This window comes from Phocoena phocoena, chromosome 1 (assembly GCF_963924675.1).
Source record: "Phocoena phocoena chromosome 1, mPhoPho1.1, whole genome shotgun sequence".
Taxonomy (NCBI): Eukaryota; Metazoa; Chordata; class Mammalia; order Artiodactyla; family Phocoenidae; genus Phocoena; species Phocoena phocoena.
Window position 1 is genome coordinate 60,731,091 of NC_089219.1, and position 21,294 is coordinate 60,752,384.

General features: G+C 34.3%; 1 protein-coding gene across 1 annotated transcript in view; it reads right to left on the bottom strand.

The window, feature by feature from the left end:
- Positions 1-13,970: 13,970 nt before the first annotated feature.
- The window catches only part of LRRC40 (leucine rich repeat containing 40), a 56,219-nt gene continuing 48,895 nt past the window's right edge, over positions 13,971-21,294 (bottom strand). The window contains exons 12-15 of the mRNA XM_065889416.1: positions 21,178-21,288; positions 18,759-18,836; positions 16,360-16,545; positions 13,971-14,076 (exon numbers count right to left, since the gene is read on the bottom strand). Of these exons, the coding sequence (XP_065745488.1) occupies positions 13,971-14,076; positions 16,360-16,545; positions 18,759-18,836; positions 21,178-21,288 (481 nt within the window). The remainder of the gene's footprint in view (positions 14,077-16,359; positions 16,546-18,758; positions 18,837-21,177; positions 21,289-21,294) is intronic.

Consider the following 21,294-nt stretch of genomic DNA (forward strand, 5'->3'; position numbering starts at 1 on the left):
TCTAGCCAGAATTCTCAGGCCACTGCAAAAGCTTTAAAATTAACATGATGAACTATTTACATAGATCACAGAAAATTTGGTTACCTTGATAAAACCGCAAGCCCCCTCCCAAACTTTTATAGAGGTCAAAATCTGGCCTATTGATCTCAAAGTAGAAAGAAAACTATTTATACTGTCATTGGTATTGGCTTTATTAGATACATTGCCTTCATTAGAGGCAAAAATAATATAATGCAGCCCCTGAAAAAAAAAAAAAAACAAAGTGTCTAAGGGAGAAGAACACTAGGTTGGTAACCTCCTAACCAGAGTTTCTTTATTACCTCATAGTATCTTGCTTTCCTTGGAAATAAAGCATTTCTCTCTTAGCTTTCTCTCAATGGTATTTTCCATATTTTTCTATTTGGGTTTCATAGAAAATTGAATACAGAATTGAGTGAAATTGTCTCAAACATTAAATCCATTTCTCATTTACGGTTTTGTTTATACTAATAATACTAAATACTAATTACTCCATCTGCCTCTGCCTTTTAATTTCTTTATATGAGGAGAACTTGCTACCAGGCTGATTAGGGCTTCTTTTCATGAAATTTTGTATCTAGGAGCCGTTAAGTATATCTTGATGGAAACTTCCTTCATTTTCTTTGATAGTAGGGTGCCTCGAACTGCCCAGAAGCTTACACCTTGGTCTTATGGCCCAGTGTCTATATATTTACATGAGGAAAACAATGCCGATTTCTGTTTGAACAAAAATGAAGTGAAAATGAAAAGGGTAATATTAATTGAGAGAGTAACAAGTGAGTAATAAGTGGGTAAGAGTATTTTAGAATAGTAGTTCTTTAAGTATGTTCAGTAAGAGTATTTTAGAAAAGTGAGGAAGAGTAAGAACAGGCTGGATGAAGGGGAGAAATTATTAAGTCATTAAGGGGGTAAGAATGAGAAAGGGAAAAGAATGGAGACAAAAGGCTGGTAGAGAGGAATGAAAGAAACTGGACGGCAGAGATCAGACCCAAATTCAGACACACCCTCTGGTCTCCCGGTGACCACACCCCTCCTTCAGCCAGCCCCAGAATTCCCTTCCTCTCCCTCCCCTCCTGGCAGGAAGAGTGATCTTTCAGCTCTTCTTGGTAGCTGACCTCCCTGATACTCTTCCAGAAGTAGAAAGAAGAATTCAAAATGAAAAATAAGGCATATATTAGAAATATCTTTCATTTAATCGTTATTTATGCCAGAAAATATTTTTGTAATATAGTGGGTAATTTTTTTTAGTCATGTAACTTCTCAGTAAAGGGAAAAAAATCACGAAACCTTAGCTCATAAAAAAAAACTACCATAAGACTTTTCTGAAATAAAGGCCAATATCAAACAATATAGCCATAGGTAAAAGTTCTGCAAGAAAATGAGGAAAATTATTGTTCTATCATAAGACAGAAAAGGACCTTGAGAGGATCTGGTTCATCTATTAACCTTCAGGGAATTAAACCTCCAGAGAAGAGGCTACCACTTCCCTTAGTAACCCACCCTAATAAAGCAACAAATCATATGTTTCATCCCAATAAGACCCTCTGTTTAAATCACTGGATTCAAGTCTTGCATATCAATAGTATCCTCATACGTAGAAGGACAGATCCATACTTTTTAGGAACATGTCTGCAGTTTGGAAGAGCTGCCACAAGATGGAGCCCTTATATCTATATTATATATCTAAGTCAGCAAGTCTGTTAGCTTGGATGACCACCCGCTCTGGACAGTCCATTTTTATGCCTGTTGTACTGATATAACTGTTCATAAAAAAATATTAATAAACTGTTGATAAAACTTTTAACACCCCTTTCCATACTCTTTTGAGAGAATTAATTTGAAATAATGCTCTAAATTTAAACAATACAAGAAAAACAATTAAAAGCTTTGAGTTTATTTTAAGCAGTTTCTATAATTTTTGACTAAACCTCTCAGTTGTATCAACCACCTAGTACCCAATCACAGAGAGAGACTCTGCTCTCTCTCTCTCAGCCTCAGGTGAATGTGTGATTTAAAATTCTGATGTTCCATTTGTTCAGTTTAATTATGACATCTGCCAGTTTAATCGTTCTCTAATTAGCTTCAGTTTTCCAAATATTTTGTGCCTTATCTGCCATTATTTTAACGAGTTTCCTTCAAATATGCTCATTCCAAATATGTGGGAAGATGTTTGCCACAAATTATTTAAAATATGTATTTTTAAATGAGCTCTCCAAAACTTAAACATCAGGAATTAAGAGTGCCTAGCACATAGCCTTGACTATATAGTTCTAACACTAGTCCACATCTGAATATGTGTATATCTGTATACAGCTTTATTTCTAGCTGACATCAGGCAGTAACAAGTTATCTAGCATAAACTCCTAATTTTTTATTTTATCTATGTGCACAAATAATTAGCCTAAGATTATAATCAGATTTTACTTTATTGTAAAGTGAATATGGAATGTATTTCAAACTATGTCTCATAAAGTGATAATCAGAGTCAAGGGGTAGTTTAAAATGTCCCCCAACCTCCCTTCTTTCAGTCAGAATGTCTGGGTATTGGCACAGAGCCCAGAGCAGCTCTGGTGACCTGTGGCCTCAAGCTATTTTGGTTCCTAGGCATTTGGAACTTCAGGGCCTCTACTGGCTAGAGCATTGTTTTAAAAAACCAAAATTTTCTGTTTACCTCTTCTAAGCTAATTATACCCTCACTCTCAGAGCTTAGCCATCATCCTTGTTTGAGCCTCCCCTTTACTAATTCCACCAAAGGCCTACTTATTCATGGTGTTTCTCTGCCAATCATTAATCTTTGCTTCTTTTAAACCCAAGCAAAAGTAGAAAGAAAACACAGTGTTCTTTCCCGAAGACTAGGTAAAACTATTTAAATCCTCTGGTGTTTGCCTCCAAAGGAAACAGTTTCCTCTGGCCACATGATCACCCACTACTAACACAGTAGGTTCTTAGCAAATTCAGTCAACTTCTTTGGGGGCTGGTGCTTTATAACTTCTCTATGACCTCAAATGTGCCAATTTTAGGGCACCATCTTGGGTTTGCTTACAAAGTACGCTTCTCTTTTCAGGAGAGAAAACTATTTCCTAAACAAACATGGCCACACATTCTAAAGCAAATATAGAAGGTGTCCACCATGGTTTCATTCTTTTGAATACAGCTTTTGGCTTGCTTTATTTGCCTTATTTTCTATTTCATCATCTTTTTCATCCCTTCTCAAACTTCCAAAAGCTTTACATGATAGGTTTGGTTGTAGAATCTGGAACTAAATATTAGAATGTAAATTGGGAAGAATTTGTACTGAGAATGAGAGAAGAGTTACTTGAAAGCTATTTCTATACTCCAATAGTGGTTTTTTGCTTGTTTCTTTGTTTATTAATGCTTGTGGTACTGGACTATCTCTAGATTTTTGGTATCAACTAGTACCTAAAGTATTATTTTTTATCATGTATGAAGAGTCTTAATTTTGTATTCCTGGGAGCAATTTCTAGGTCAGTGCTTTCCATTCAGCAGCCAGCTTAGTTCCCACAAGTACTGAGATATCGATCCCCTCAGAGCACAGGGGCTTGTAACTTATTGCTTTCACTTGGGGCTTGGAGCGGCCTTATCTATTTTACACACCTATACCCCATTATTCAGAACAAACACGATCGTTTTCTATCTGTGCCATGATGTAAAGAGGTTGGGAAGCTCTGTTTTTAGGTACAACAAATGAGAAAACCACCAAGGTTGGGTTGGGGTGTGGAGCCCTAAGCAGCTGAGGGAAGAAGAAAGCTGTGAGGAACCATTGCTTAAAATGCCTGCATCCCTTTGCAACGCTCCTTGCATGCCTCCCCCCTCCCAACAGAATGCTGATTATCCAGTTGTGTCACCTCCCTGTAAAGTAAGTGAATGATGGACATATTCAAGACTCCACTTACTTCTAGTGATGTTCATTCAGCCAGAAATCACCTGTAAAAGAAAAGGTTGTTAAGTCGTGGGCAAGTCTCAATCTCCAAATTTGATTTTTCCTTTATTTTATCATTATGTTCTTGACTTGTAACATTTTACTTGCTGTCCTTCTGTTTGTTTTAAATTATCCATCTTTTATAGCAAGTCTTTGGACATAAATTTTCAGCCTTACTTGTGGTGTCATTCAACTTAGCAATAAGTATTTTGCACTTGATGTGCAAAATACTTATTGCTAAGTTGTGATCAAGACAGATTCTCTAGCAGGCCATCACTCTGTGTTCTTTATAAAACCATGAATGTTGCTAGCAAATGTTACAAATCTGTTTGTGACCATTTCTCAGAAAAATTCAAACTCAAGACTCTCTCTCTCATACACACACACACACACACACACACACACACAGAGACACACAAAATATCGAGTACTATTTTTTTTAGGTTTTCACATATTTCCCCAAAATGATAGTTACTATCCCGGTGACCTAGGGACCTAGATCATCATAAACTACTGAAGGGTAAGGGACTATGTCTTCTTTTCTTTTTAAACTTTCCATAAATATGCCCGGCACAGTCACCTACACTCCCACAACAATACACACTCATATTTAGAATATTCATCCAGACCTGTATGTAAGTTTGAATAGATCTATAGCTTGGAGAGGTGGTTAAGTTAATTCCCTCCTAAGTCTTCCTCTGAACTATCCTAAGATTTGTCCTGTAGCCAATCTATGTGTTTATCCTTTAAGAAAAATTATCAGTGATTAAAACAATTTATCTTTTTCTTCCTGTGCATTCAATTTAATAAACATATTTAATGAGCAAAAGATTTTGAGAACAGAGGGAAATATAAATATAAACAAGCCATGGTCCCTCCCCTCAAGAAACACAATCTAATGGAGAGACAGACACATAAAAAGTCTAATAAATGCTACTGTGTAGGTACAAAGGAGAACAGTGTATTATCACTTTCTGTCTCAGTGTAATAAAATGGCAAATGCTTCCTTTCAGCTTTATTAAGTTTTTCTAATGTGGATGAGGAATCTTTTTCTATTCCCTTAGGAAGGCAGGCTTCTATCCCTCATATACGTTCTTTTCCAAAAAGGACAAAGTTTCAGGCGACAGTGAGAATGTAAATCTCTGCAGTATGGTCTAGAACAAATCATATCTGGGAGGGATGGTCACTAAGCTAGCTAAATTCTCGCTTTCCTCTTTCATCTGTCTTTGTCCTTCCTAGGGGCTGCCCCTTAGGAGTCAAAGTCAGAAATCAAGGGCATCTCTTCCTTCCTGGAGGGAGGGCACCAAAGCCTGATAACAAAGGCCTACTGTTCCACTTGAAGAGATTGATCTCAGGAAAGGAGAGAATAGAACAGTTAACCTTTAGCATCTCTTGAAATCTTTGCTTTAAAATAATTTGTATTTTAAACACCTTAACAAATGTACATACTTTTAGTGGACTTGCATATTCTAAATACTTATGTACCTATATATAAGGAAAAGATCACACTCTTGACTATTAATAAACACCCCCATGTTAGGAAGATGCTTTCTTTGTGTTTAAGAACAGAAGAGGACCCATTAGAGTTCAGTTAAAAATGCAACTTGAGCAGTACCTATGATAAAATTTTCTAGAAAGTAGAAAACTAAAGAGTGCCTAGAACTATGCAGTTACAGACCAACTCTCACACATACCATGTAGATGGACAGCTGAAATACCTATGTGGCCAATCCCCACACCCTTCTCTAAGTGTTGACTGTTGCAGCTGCCCTGGCAACATCTCTTAAGCACTAAGAAGTGGAAGCCATCTAAATTCCCACAAGTTATTCTGAAGGAGATTCTGAAGAGAAATAGCAGATATGGTTTTATACGCAACAAAACCCCTGAGTTTTTACTTGCTCTTTGAGGTTAAAATCAAGGATTGTCAAACTCAGGTTAGGATTAGCCTAGAGATGGGACAGCAACTGTATAATAAAGGGGGTTTCAAAAAGTATATGAGTTCAACCATGGTCTGGAAAATTAGCTGCCATTTGGTGATGAAATGGTGGGTTTAACCTTGAAGCAATTTAGTGTCTTTGTGCAGCAACTTAGAAAATGGGAGTTTATTAAAACTATTTGCAATGGACTGTGTAGCACGCTTGAATTTGAAAATGAGATCATGCTTCTTAAATTCTTAATCAGAGGGATTCTGACCTACAGATATCACTTTGGGTATATTTCTTAAGATCAAGTTTGAAAGATATTGAAAAAAGCCCAGTATCTACATATATATGTATGGTCAGTGGTCAGTATGAGAGGCCTTTTTTTTTTTTTTTTTCGCTCTGTTAAATTGAACTATCTGTTTATTTAGTCAACACCTCACCTTAATCCAGAAAGGACAGCTATCGAGTATGATGCCTCCCCCTTTTAAGTTTTTTAATAAAAATTACATATATGTAAGGTGTACAACATGATTTGATATACAAATACATAGTGAAATGATAACTACAGTCGATCTATTTAACATCTCATCTCTGTACATAGTTACCATTTTCCGTGTGGTGAGAGCATCTGAAATCTACTCTTTTAACAAATTTCCAGTATTCAATACAATATTGTTAACTATAGTCATCATGCATATTAGATCTCTAGACCTATTCATCATATGCCTTCCATGCAGAGATCATCATTCCACTCAGCTTTTTTGATTTCCAAATACTTGTAGCTGAAAGCAATAAATGTCCTCATATTGGCAAGACTGGCTATTTGTGAACTATATGCTGAACTGTATGATAAACTAGAGAAAACTATGTAAAAGTTATGTCTGTAACTCTTTATGGTACATGATACAGCAGGGAATCACACAATCTCAAAAAAATTGAGAAGGGAAATCAATTGTTTAAAAAAATGAAGGAATCAAATTTAAATTCTCAATATATCGTGAGATGTGTTATAACTGTTTCAAATTCTTGTCTGAAGAATGAAGGGATGTTGTAGAACTATTAAATATATTAGTGTCAGGTGGCCTCTTGGCCTGGTGGAGAGCTCGTTTGTCCAAAGTATGATCTACCGGTGAGAGAATTAGTATTAAAAAAAAAAATCACAGAAAAAGATAATCATTCTTTAGTTTAAGGCAGACCATTTAGTCTTCCTCCAAGCATCTGCTGCCTGATTTTAGAGATAAAAGAAATTAAAAGAAGCAGTCTCTTATTTATCATATGTCAAATTCAAAGGCATTACTGCTTGTGAAGACCCTATTATATTTTATTTGCCTATCTCAGAAAGAGATCTGCTGAACTGTCCTTAGTGCTTCATGTAGCTTTAAAGATTGGTCCTGCATCAGGTTATTCTAAAGGCTTCCTACCCTCAGAAACATAGATGTCTCAAATCCTGAAACTCACTGAAATATTGATATAAGAAGTTATTTTAGCATAAGCAAGAACACTGTAGTCAAATTTCTGTTTATTATCGTTTGCCTCCAAACTCTGCAAGTAGTAGAAAATAAGGTGTTTTACTGCATTTCAGAACTCTGTATGCACTCTTGGAAAAATAGAAATGTAATGGGCTTCTAGCATTTCAAGAACTCATTAAGACTGTCAAAGGATTCAGTAAGGAATTCTAACTAGAACAGCAAGTCACTAGTGAGAAAGAAAAAAGCATCTCTAGTGAAATCTATGGCCAGTGGACTTTAAACCACACAAACAGCATATTTTATTCAGACCATTTGAAGTTAGACATACCCCAAAGACAACTATACAATAATAGCTTGTCTCCTACTTCCTGGGTGATGTTTTTAGCTTTTAATTGTTAGGAGGGTGGATCAGGTGAAGGGTTTCGCTACTACTTGAAAACTAGCCCTACAGGAAGGGTGAAATCAAGTCCTCTATAGTGTGACCTTCCCTCATCTCCTCAGGGGAATTACATTTAAATATGGGCCAAAGGCTGGTCACAGGAAATGAGGCATTAATCATAGGATTTCAGAAAGTAGCCTTTTGGGAAGCTAGAGGACAGGACAAGTGTCTCCCTGGAGCCTCCAAAAAGTGCAATATGTAGGTCTGCTTTCTCAGATTAGGCTGAAACTCCAAGTCCTTATTACAAATTGTCTTGGAATCCTCATCTGGTTTGATCAGTTTATTATCCACTCCAGAATAACAAAGGAGGGTACACAGGAGTACTTGTATCAGGTAAAGTGAAATAATTGTTTCCTAAATAAAACTAATTTAAATTCTAGGTTAATTAGCTGCCTTGTTGGGGGGAGGGGGGAGAGGGACCACAGATTTGAAAGCTGTGTCTTTTTGGTTTTTGTTTTTTAATATTTGGGAAGATTTTCAAGCAATAACATATTAGGTATGCAATACTCTTGTCAGGTAGCGTGTGTTGGCTTTGGAAAGGTGAGAATCGTTACAGCAGGCTGCTTTCATTTATCAAGCTAAGCATGGACATGCCTTTTGAAGGGCACCTTTGATCATATGGTTAATTTAACATTTGGGCTGAAGAGCTCAACATCACCAGAGATGGATCTGAATTTTACAGAGTCCCCCTTATCCAAACTACAGCACGCTTACTGCTTTCTTCCTGCATTCCCCAGATAGCCTCCAGGACCAGAGACCAGCACGTCATTTTGTCCATTTTCATTGGTCTGGCCACACAAGGAACATCCTGTTTAAATCTCAAGTGCTCAAATTGCCATGTTGAAACCAACTATCAATTTTCTCCACATTTAATTCTCAGCTTCTTGTCATTTTTTCATTTTTCTGCGTTGGTTCCCATGGTAACAAGTCTGTTGGCAGAGAAAGTGTGACTCTGCTTTTAGCCTTCTGCACAATACAAAATCCTTCCAGTGACCCTCAGGAAAGTGTCATACAAAAAGGCAGCAAGAGTACAGTTCCCTAGGTTAATGCCTCTAATCCCTTACACTACCACATGCACTTCCCAGCCTATTCCCCAAACCAGGCCTGCTGACCCCAGGGAAGAAAGTCAGCATTCAAGGACACTGTCCAGAATCCCTTCACCTGTCCATACAAGTACTGAAAGGGCCAGGGCCCTATATCCAACTACAGAGGCAAGCAAGGATTGAACCTTTGGGTTCAGATGGCTTCCTGTTCTGTCAGTGACTTACCTGACATAAATGCATAATTAATGACAATGTCATCTGGGGGCAGATGGAGAAGCAACTTGCCCTCATTTTTCTATAAAATTTTCTCAGTATGCATCTGAGATGTATACAGCCCAGGAGATAGGTATGTCTTGAATTATCCTTAAATCAGTGTCTAGTGATAAGACAGTAGGAACACTTAAACAGATTTTTTTTTCCTAATAAGTAAAGGGGTACGTGAGAGAGGGCCAGGGAGTCATCCCAGAAAACTGAGCTCCTGAAGAGGAAGAGATAAAGATTTAGTTAAGTGAAGAAGACATTGTACCTTGTGGCTGAATGTGAACCATGGAGCTTCAGTCGGCAGAATTCCAGGGTTTAAGTATGGAAATCTAAGGAAATGAAATAAAATGAAAGCTAAGGAAATGGGTGTGTAGGGAAAGGAGTTTTTAAGAGTGAATCATCTGCAGAAAGGGAGCCTGCAAATAAGAATGGCTTCATGCAGACTTTGGCCCAACTCTATCCACAAAATATTTTTCCAAGTAATGTTTATTACATATTTTCATTTGAATTTTAGAATTCCTTTGTGGCGTGACATTAAGTTATATGCCTAGCAACCCCAAATCTCCTATGTCCTCAATATTTAGAAAAAAGCAGGAACTGTTCATCAGAAATTAAACAGTCCTCATATTTGAATGTGCTTTTAACTTTTTTCTTTTAGAAAAGTTAATGAATTCAGGGGAATGAAAATAGATGTTAGAAATTGAAATATAGGTATCTAAGCTATAGTTTTAACTATAGCTTAGATACCTATAGAAAACTGTAAATGATTTCTTTTTTTGTTGGGTCTTAAAAAATATGTGATGCTTATGCACACTGAGTTTTAAAGTTAGCAGATTATATTGTATAAAGGTATTTTTGGCCCTTTAGAAATTATTTTCCTACATTAAGAAATGTTTTCTTATATTAAAAACTTTTTATTGTGACTCAGGTTTTATGTCTCTGTATAGACATACATAGGTGTTTTTCTTTGCACACTTGTTTTGCACATGTAAAGTAATGAGGTTAAATAATGCCCAGGTATGCAGGTCAACTGACCTTTATGATAGCTAGATTAGTGAAAGTATTTGATGAATGGGAAAAAAAAAATCACATTATATTTCTTTGTATCTTTCTCTCCCTAATCCCCTTCCCTTATTTAGTCGGGAGATCTTATGTAATTTTTTGAATAGTCCACAGGAAAACCAAGATGAAACTCTCAGGCAGATAGAACATAAAGCAGTTCCCATATTTGCTATGGTAATTTATTTTCAGAATGTACTGCTAAAATAAATGTTATTTTCAATACTTGCAATCTTTCCACTCAGAGGACTCTTATTGGTCTTGAATGTGGAAAGGCATCTGTTCAGGGCAGAAAGGAATGTTTTATGTTAATTTTTACTCTAGAAAATTTGGTTTTAGCTTTGATGACACCTAGTGTCAATGGAATGCAATAAATGTTTAATACTGCTTTATGGTGTTTAGGCATTTCCCTTTAACATCCTCAACTACATTTTCCTCCTCAAAAATGCAAGCCTTAGTATTCACGAGAAAGATAATTGATAGATAAACCAGATATTTTTGTGTCAAGAGCCAATCAAGTTTCTCTCTGTACTCAGTGTATAGAAGGGACTAAAGGAAGCTTAAGGACAATGACACTGTCTTCATATGAAAGTGGAATTTTTTCCTAGTTGAAACATCAGAGGTAAAAATCTACTGAATTCTGTTTGTAAATTTCAAAGACCATCAAAAACAATCTTGCAAAAAGTAAGGTTTGCAGGTACTGTATTTTCATTTTTCCCACTTTATAACCAGCCAAGGGCATGACCCCACCCAGCTGTATATAAGTAAACCATAAATATGAACTATGGCCTCTTTTGATTCAGAGAAGAAATATTAAATTAACAACAGCAATTCTAAACAAAGATAGTGATTAAATTTTAATTGGTTTGTTAAGAATTAAAAAGAAACTAGATACTATGTTTTTAGGATTTTTAAGTATCCATGAAAATTCTCTCATTCCTAAACTATTTGATAATTGATTTCTTTTGACCTCAGTTATTTTGGGGCATAATCCTTTTATTACTGTATAATGAAGCTCTAATTCCACCTATTTATATTAATATTTTTCCATATGATAAACACATGCACACACACACAAATTTTCCATTTTTCATTTGAGGTCATATAATTCAGTTAGTGAAATATTTCACTCTTCTGTAAGTTTAAAAAAAAATCCTAAGCAGTGATGCAACATTGGGCCACTATTTCAGTAAAATGAAGACAGTCTCTAGACTCATATTCTCTTATGACATCTGACTTCTCTACCATATGTGCAGCTAAACAGTGACATCTTAAGGCCAAGTAACTAGAGCTCCTTTAGCCAGAGAAAGAACTTGAATTGGGATCTGTTTTCAAAGAAATTCCATTATATTATCAAGTAATTTTCAAGTTTACAATTTGCAATTGGTAGATCTTTGTAAGTGCTTCTTTATTTATGACTTCTTTTGCAGTCTTTGTGAACATTTTAATGTGCACTAGAGTAAACACTAACATTTTACAGACATACTGTATATTAATGCATGCATTTCACTGCATAGTTTATTGACACTACCCTTGTAAAGCTTTTATGGAAGAAACAACAAGCCACAGCGGTATAGCAAAAGAGGCTTAATCTTTATAAATTGGGGCCTTTTCTGTCTCTTTGCTAGCTTAGGTGGCTGTATACAAATTCGGGTGGGAGGGGGCTGGAAACACCTCTTACCATTTAAGGTTTTCTACGTGGGTGAACTCTAGCCAATTCAAAACAAATTGCTTACTTTAATAACAAATTTTACCATTTTATAAAAAGTTAAATCATGACATGTTTAATTGAAATGGCTGTATTGTAATTAATATTTTGAGATAATCGTGATTTTGAGCTCAAATTATATACAAAAATTGTCATTTTTGTATGTGTTAAAAAAGAATTTACTGTATCACAATTAACAGTACTTTTTAGTTGAATTACATATTGATGTAAATAAAAACTGAATGAAGACATATTTACTACTTTATTAACATAGATTGTGAATGTAGTTAATGGTTTTTTGCAGTATGAGACCATGACAACCTTGAAAGCTGCTTCATTTTATGTGCAAAGAAGTCCTATGAATCTATATTTTAAATTTACTGAATCAGTGAAATTACTTTGTCAGTTAATTTGCAAATGCAAGCTGTATTCTCCAGTTTTATTTTATGTATTGACACTAATCAGTAAAGGTGTACAATGTGATTAGAATGCATTTTGAAGATGCTTTCTGTACAGATACAAAACACAGGGACTAAAATAATGCTGTGCAGTGTATAGCAGAGCCATTTTTCGGCTTTGGTGTACTCAACTTTTTCAGTATTTAAAAAAGTGTTTTGAATAACATAAAAGTCTCTTTATTGTATAAATAATAAAATGTCACCTTATTGTAAAATGTCTTTTGTTTAATACAGATTTCTTAGGCAGCCACAGAGTTGTTGTATGAAAAGGGCATGTTTCTTTTAAACCAAAAACATAAACATTGTAATCAATATTTGAAAAATGTAACTTTTTAATGAACACGTAGTATTTATCTTTATTAGCAATGATTTTTTTCATAATATGAGCATGTCTCAATCATCCAAAAGCTATCTATCCATCCATCCACCTGTCTATCTACCTACCTACGTCCTACGTACCTATCCATCCATCTATTTATATAAACTAATATACATTCTATTGATTAGTTACTTAATAGAATCACATAGTATGTTTTATAATGACTGACTAGCCTACTTACTTCTGATATTTTTGGTATAAATGTTTATATTTGATTTTTATCAAATATAACAAATTCCCTTTTAGAAAATTACCACATGACTACAAGCAAATTTAAAAATTAAGACCCTGGAAATTAAAAAAAGGCACAAGATGGATTAGAACACATCAACAGAGTAATTATATATACAAATACCTGCTTAGTAAGTATTTAAACAAAATACATTTCAAGATTTCTATGTAGTATATGCTATTATTTTCTGTTGCTGTTATCCATAAAAATTAATAAAATTTCAGTACTTTTTTTAAAGAACAAAAGGTATTTTTTAAATGCTCACACTCTGAGGGAAAAATATGCAGATCCAGTTTCTTTAAATTTGTTGAATCTAGAAGTACTAGATTACTGTATGGAAACTTAACACTAAAACATCTTAAAAAAAAACAAAACCCAGAATTGTTTTGCAATTCTTAAATTCAGAATTGTGAGAGCAATTATAACAACACTTTTACTATTCTCTCCACCAATAACCATATCTTATGTAGCATTTCTGTGACATTAGAAACCCCGACAAAATGATTTTATGAAACATGTAAAAAAGGTTAGGAAAAAACATTTCAACTATATAAACAAAAACAAGCCAGTAAATATTAATTTGAAACTTATACTGACACCAACCACATCATAAAAGTCCTATTATGGATAATGAAAAGTCTTATTATTTTCTAAATGCCAAAGAACAGTATTAAACAAAATTCAATTCAATTTTATATCCAATAAAAAGGTAGAAATTGGATGGTCATATTCAAGTCAATTGGTCATAATATACGTAACACAAACAGAAATGGGAAAAAAAAACCCCACCTCTACAACAATGCTTTGTCATTATAAAAATATTGAACTGTGATAAATAAAAATTCACTTCTGAAGAAACTGTTTGCTGTGTTATAAGGGAATGAAAGTGAGGATAAATCTTATGCAAAACATTCAGAGCAAATGTATGAACACTATACGTAGTTACACCATTATAAATGTACATGATACCTTAGAAATATGTTAGTTATCAATCTAAGAACTCTAAGAATTAACATGACCAAGATTATGTAACAACTCCAACTTAAGTAGGAATTCGGTCTCTCAAATATTCCAGAATAGCAGCTGTTCCTTTCATTAATATGGCTGCTCGAGGAACGCGGAACGGATTTCCATCTAGTAGCAATGTCCTAAACAAAGGAGAGAAATTAAGAATTTAAAACATTTTCCATTAGGGAGGCTTTTCTTCTAATTTCATTTGCTATTTTATAAGTAAAATTTGTGTGTTTTTAAAAATTTGTCCCTTTTCAAATCTAAGCATTAAAACAACTGGAATTTTAACTACAATAATGACTGAAACAACATTAAATGAATACTTATTATGTGAAAGGTATTGTTCTAAGTAACTTACATTCACTGACTCTCTTCATTATCTTAACAACCCTGTGATGTAGGCACCATTAATATTTCTATTTCATAGATAATGAAACACAAGTTCAGGAAGGTAAGAAAGGCTTGTCCAAGATCACACAGCTATTAAACAGAAGAGCTGCGATATGAACCATCATTTTACCCATCACCTTCTCAATCCTATAATGACCATATACTAAATGGGTGAATTATATTTATACAAGTGTTAGAATGAGCAAACTGACAAATACTCATACCAAAGACTATAACATAGTCAATATATCCTTTTCCACACTGGGAACATTAACACGTCTGCCCTCATACTCCTTCCCTTGACCAGACACATATATAAAATCTATTTTAAATGTTCTGAAATGAGGTTCAGTTTAAGATCTAAGTGCTGGTTGATTTGTTTCTTTATTTAATTAATGAAATATCTTACATTATAAGATAGAGACTTTTATATTAATTTTCATTAAGTTTATGTAAATAAAAGTCAAAGGATTCACAACATATTATACCACAGATCTAAATTATATCTTCAAATATTCCTGTACCTTGGGAATTATTTTAAAGAATGATTTTCTTAATTTATAGAAAAAAAGTTAATTACAGTCAATCTTCATTACTCAAACAGACTCCAAATTTGCTAATTTGCCTATTCACTAAAATTTAGCAGTAACCCCCAAATCAATATATGTGGCATTTTGAAGGTCATTTTGGACATGCACAGAGCAGCAAAAAATTTGAGTCACTTGACAGGCACATTCCCAACTGAGCTCAAACAAGGTGACACTCTGCCTTTTTTGTTTCAGTTCCCATACTGTAAACAAATGTTCCTTCCATGGTCTATTCAGTGCAACATTTTTTGTATTATTGTACCTTTTCTTGGTGATTTCACTGTTTAATATGGCCTGCAAGTGTAATGCTGAAGTGTTGTCTAGTTTTTCTAAGCACAAGAAGGATGTCATGTATCTTACACAGAAGATACGTATGTTAGATAAGCTTCATTCAGGCATAAATCACAGTGCTGTTTGGCCATGGCTCAATATTAATGAATCAACAATATTAAATAAGGCATCTTAATACAGAAACACACATAACACAAGGTTATATGTTGACTGGCTGATGAAAACATGACCAGAGGCTTGAAAGAGCCTAACTGTTATTTCCCCTAGAGAGTAATGGTTTAGTATTTACTAATTTGGTGTTCACGGAGACTTTATAGAATACAACTATTGCACATAACAATAATCAACTTACTTGTCTTCTATAATTCAGTATTGTGAGGTACCAGAGAAAGATACTAGTGCCACTCTAGTAAAGTAAAATATGCTAAACCATCACATGCAGTTTTCAATAATTAAATTTTTCTGACACATTCTGTTAACTACTGGGCTTTCTGTTCATGTCTCAAATTCCCTTTACATTCACTTAACAAGCACTTATTAGGTGCTTACTATGGTCTAGGTACTGGGGTAACTCTTCCAAAGGAGGACAAAGAAATGGTATAAATGAGTCCAAATAAAGCAGGATGGGAAATCAGAGAAGGGACTAACTGCCTGGAATATCGGAAAGGTTTTCAAAGGTGATAATTAGGTTGATTACTGATAAAAGCAGGGTAAAGGCACTTGAGGCTGAGGTAACAGCAAACACAGAGTAAGAAAGACCATGCTGGCCTTGAAAAAATGGTAGTAGTCTGTAATCAGATATTGAAAAAACTTATATGCACACCTAAGGAATTTATATTTCCTTGACATTTTTATGCAGTAGAGTTTCAGATTATACACATACATAGTGATGAGAAAAGTATCACTAGAAACAATCAATTGCTGTATTTACACATATACATACTATATAAAAAAAACTAAAAAATATATTTCGTAACATTTGAAAAACAGAATTGGGATTTGGAGTTTTGTTACCTGTTATTTTTAATGGGACATTAAATTTTTTATTTCAACTTGCCTGCAAGAGTACCTCAAAAAACAAAAACAAAACAAAACAAAAAAATAACCCTTCAACAAATCGAATGGAAAAACTTAGTAGAATGGTGCATTTACCTTAAGTTCACACAATTACCGAGCTCTGGTGGAATTTGTAGGAGGTCATTATTTTGAAGGTCCAATGTAATCAGATTTTCCATTGTCTTCATTTTCTGAGGGTCCACAGATCCAACCTGATTATTACTAATCAAAATTGTTTCAAGTGTGGGAATTCGATACAGAACTTCAGGTAGTATTTTGAACCTATAAGAATATGAACACAACACCTAAATATATTAGAATCAGAAGCAAAATCATTCCTTCAAATAGATGGTCCTAAGTTTGATACCATGAGATAAAGTTTTCTTAATGTAAGTTTTTAATATTTGGTATAAGTTCTGGATTTAAATTTTTCAGAAAAAAATTTTAAACTGGATTAATTCTGGAAACCTTGAAATTTATGTTAAGTGGACACACTTGTAACAGTTTCTATTTAATGTATAAAATCAAACAAAAGTTTGGAGTAAATTCTCCTATGTTTTTCTTTTCTCATTCAGGAGACAAGGAAATCTTCCTGAAATGCTCTCAGTATAATGCCTCCATGTAGGTTTTCTTCCTTAGTTCACTTTTACTTCTTATGAAAGAGAATCACTGCCAATATCTTAAGTAAAAGTTAGAGATTTATACTTTGCTTTGACTTAAGCTTCGAAACTGACTAGTTTTGTCATTTTTTCAGCAACCAAAAATACACTCATTTTGGTTTTTGAAAAAATGACAAAACTACTATAGGCTGCTGGCTTTCTCACCCAAAGCAGCCCTGAAGATGCCACAAGACAGATGGGAAAGCTTATGGCTCTCAGAGCAATTCTCAGTAATTAACACAAAATCCCTGAGGATCTTTTGGGGGACAGAAGCTAGTTTGGTTTTAGTGTGAGGCAAACTGCTGCCTCAACTAGAAAAGACAAGGATGAGCTGAAAGAAAGCTTTATAGTTGGACTTTTCACTTCCCCATACTGCCCTTCCTTTGCTGCCTTGATGTTTAAAAAAAAAAGCAATAATGAACAGTAAACTCAAGGCACCTTTGAAATTAGAGGGATCGGAGAATCAATAACAAGGAGTACAGATGGACCAAACCACCCTAAATAGTATGTCCTCTTTTTCCCCCGCACAACCCATAAACAAGGTAATTAAAAAAGATGTAGCTCACCAGTTAACACAGAAGTTAGGGTTAGGTTTTGCCAGCTCCCCAAAAGACATTAATTAACAATGCAATTGATAGCTCAATAGAGAATCAATTCAAAAATAAAAATTAGAAGAAATCTGAGAAGTGCATATATTTTAAAATAATGACAACAGTGGTATAACCTACACATGAGAAAACACAAATAATAGAGTAGACGGAACAAAAACTTAAATAGGCAATATTTTAACATCACTGTGCCTTAGGTTCCTCATCTGTAAATGAGAAATAATAATAGTACTAAACTTATATACTTGAAGACCTTGGTATAGTATCTCTAATATATTAAATGATAGCTACTAATATTTATATTAACTTGTTACCAGAATCAACTTTCACCATAGGAAACAATATGACATAGTTGTTAAGAGCCCAACTTCTAGAGTCAAAACACCTGGGCTCAAACCCCAGCTCTATAATCTATGTGAACCTTAAGTGAGTTACTTAATTCCTAATCCTCGATTTCTAAATGGACATAATAACAGAACCTACCATGTAGGGCTTTTGTGAGAATTAAATGAGGTAATACATGTAAAGTACTTGGTCCGGAGTCAGCAGATAATAAATATTAATAAATAAGCTCCCAATAAATACTAGCTATTCTTAATTATTAGTAGTATCTTCATAGTGTTTACAGAATAAAATCTAAATTTCACTGGGCATAAAAAGCTCTTAAAGGGCTGGCTACTGCTTACACACCCAACTTCATTTGTGACTTCCACTCTTCTACTTTCCCACTTTATGGTCCTAGCCATATTGAACTTCTTGACGTGTCCCATCATTTTCTCACATCCTTGTGCCTTAGTATATGCTATTTGCTCTACACGGGATGCCATATCCCTGTGTGTCTGGCAAATGTCTATGTTCCAAGCCTCAGTTTCAGAGCTACCTCCTCTACCTTCAAGTAATCTCTGGAAACACTTATGTCTATGCACTGTGCTTCCACTACAGTGATTAGAATTATTTATTTGCATATTTGTCTTCCTACTAGCTTACAGGTTTCTTAAAATGGTTAAAAGAAACAAAAAATCTACTAGACATCAGTTGTGAAAATTCTAAAAAAGCAACATCACTTTTAATTCTAAGTAGAACTAAGTGAAAATAAACCTGGATATTTAAATAAAGAAAACATATAGGAACTTTTTGTTTATTTGGTTCTTTTAGTTGTATTCTCTAGTAAGACCTACAAATTTTCCACAGAAAATTGTTATTCAGATTTGTCTGTTCTGTTTCTTACCTATTAAAGGAAAGGTTGATTGTTTGTAGTCTTATCAATGATTCCATTTCTTCAGGCAAAGAATTTAAAAAATTATTCCTAAATTAGAGAGAAAAAAGATGATTTACAAAGTTTGAAAATCCGTACAACTTTAGTTTATAATTAAAATGTTGACCAGACAAAAATTTATGTAGCTCAGTTTGTCAATTCTTGATTTCATTAAGGCTGTGTCCTGAGAATTCTGAATCGGTCAGCTGCTTCAAGTATTTGATTAATGTGCCAAATCCTAATGGCAATGTGCAACCAACTGATACTGCAGTTAACTCTTTAATAATAGATTTAACAGGGTAAACACTGTAAACTAATTCCTTATCTCCTTCAAACTGCAATCAACAATACTTTCCACAGCCAGAGCCCTTTCGGTTATGCTTATAAATACTACATTATTTGATATCACAAGTATTATAAATATTTGATTAATAGAAATATTTCACATATAGACATTAAATTCTACTCCAAGAACAACTGAAAAATTACATGAAAAAGGTGAAACAGGAAACTAAAGAGATTCTATATATTTAGAAACTTGGTGCTTTCTACTACATAAGTATTAAGTAAGTCCATTTCTACTCTAAGTTTAGAATTTCAATTTGCACAGTGTGTAATTTTTTAAGATCTTACAATAAAACACAGCAGTAAAGGGAATCTCATTTACTACTGAAAAGATCTGGGAACAATTTTAGAAGAAAGGTTAACAAGAAGGTAGAAGCACTCTAGAGGCCGTATAAGTACTAATAATAGAAAATATTTGTGAAAAAGTTATATCCAACTAGATGGTTATCTATCACAATTGAATAATTTTCTCTAACCTATATCTTTGCATTCAGAAGTCAAGCCTAATATATGAGTCATACTTTCTCAACTCAACATATGTTGTTTTTTCTTTTCTCTGTACTTTTCTCCAGTTATTGCCTTTATTAATTTGTGCTGAATAACACAATGATGGTTTCTATCTTTTCCTGGAGTCTTATACCTACTGATAGCAAACATAAAGGCATATTTTAGTCACTTAATTAGAAATTTCCAGGTATAGTTATAGACAGAGGCATGAGCGCGTACACATACACACACGCACACACACGCACACACACACACGAGAATGGGATGAAAAATAAAGTGAGCACCAATGGAGGCAGGAATTTATTCTCATTGTTCTATTAATACTGAACTAAAATGAGGTTTTAAACTGTTTTGCCAGTGTAATTGCCCCTGGAAAACAGAAGCAATTCCGCATTTAGCAGGAGCAGAGTTATTAGTATATTTGCTTTAATCCCATAAAAAAAATTTTGTCTCTACAGGAAGAATAAATCTTCAAACAGATATAAATAGCTTATTGTAATTTATTGTTTGAACAAAGCAAGAGCAGCTAAAAATAACAACACATGAACAGTAAGAAGCCCAGGTAATAGAAACATATTTTACAAATTAAGTTTTAAAGCCCAAGAAAATAAATGACTGTCTAACCCTGAAATACCTATTATTACCCCCCAAAAACTGTGACACTTCTGATCCTGTCACTTCAACTTAGGACATATTTAAACTAAACTTCCTATTACCTCTGTAGAGCCTTAAATAGTTTCTTTTCTTTTTATTGCCATTCATAGTGTTCTTTTTCTTTATTTCTTGCCTTGCATGGTTAATATAATATTTTGAAACCAAACAGGTTCTTTTTGAGAGAAGTCATGCTAGCTGCTGTGCCAGCACAGGGTTTTGACGGTTTTATGCTAAAAAAGAAACAATGTGAAGCAAACACTTTCCATGTGCTATCTGTAATTTTGCCTAAGCATGAATCTAAATAATGTATTAATATTTTCTAATATTTTAAGTAATTTTGTCACATAACTTGTAAATTACCTTCAGATGACATCTGATTAAAATATTTCCTAAATGCTTAATTACAGATTTCTCCTAAAATGTTATTAATAAACTAAAGACCAATTTCTTTTCTTAGAAAAACATGAGGGAAAGGGCAAAAGTTAGGTAAAACACAAAGATAAGTTATTATTAAAAAAGGGAAGCAAGGCTTCCCCAGTGGTACAGTGGTTAAGAATCTGCCTGCCAGTGCAGGGAACACAGGTTCAAGTCCAGGTCCGGGAAGATCCCACATGCTGCAGAGCAACTAAGCCCGTGGGCCACACTACTGAGCCTGCACTCTAGAGCTCACGAGTCACAACTATTGAAGCCCACGCGCCTGTCTCCACAACGAGAAGCCACCGCAATGAGAAGCCCACACACCGTAACAAAGAGTAGCCCCCACTCGCCACAACTAGAGAAAGCCCACACACAGCAACGAAGACCCAATGCAGCCAAAAATAAATAAATAAAATAAATAAATAAAAAATAATTTTTTAAAAAGGGAAGCAACAGTATCAATAAATACCTGAGATCTATAAAGGTTAATTTTTGAAGCATACATAATTCCAAGGATATAAAGGAAAGCTTATTAAAACTGAGATTGACATCAGAAACCATTTCTTTCAGTTCCACAATCCTGAAA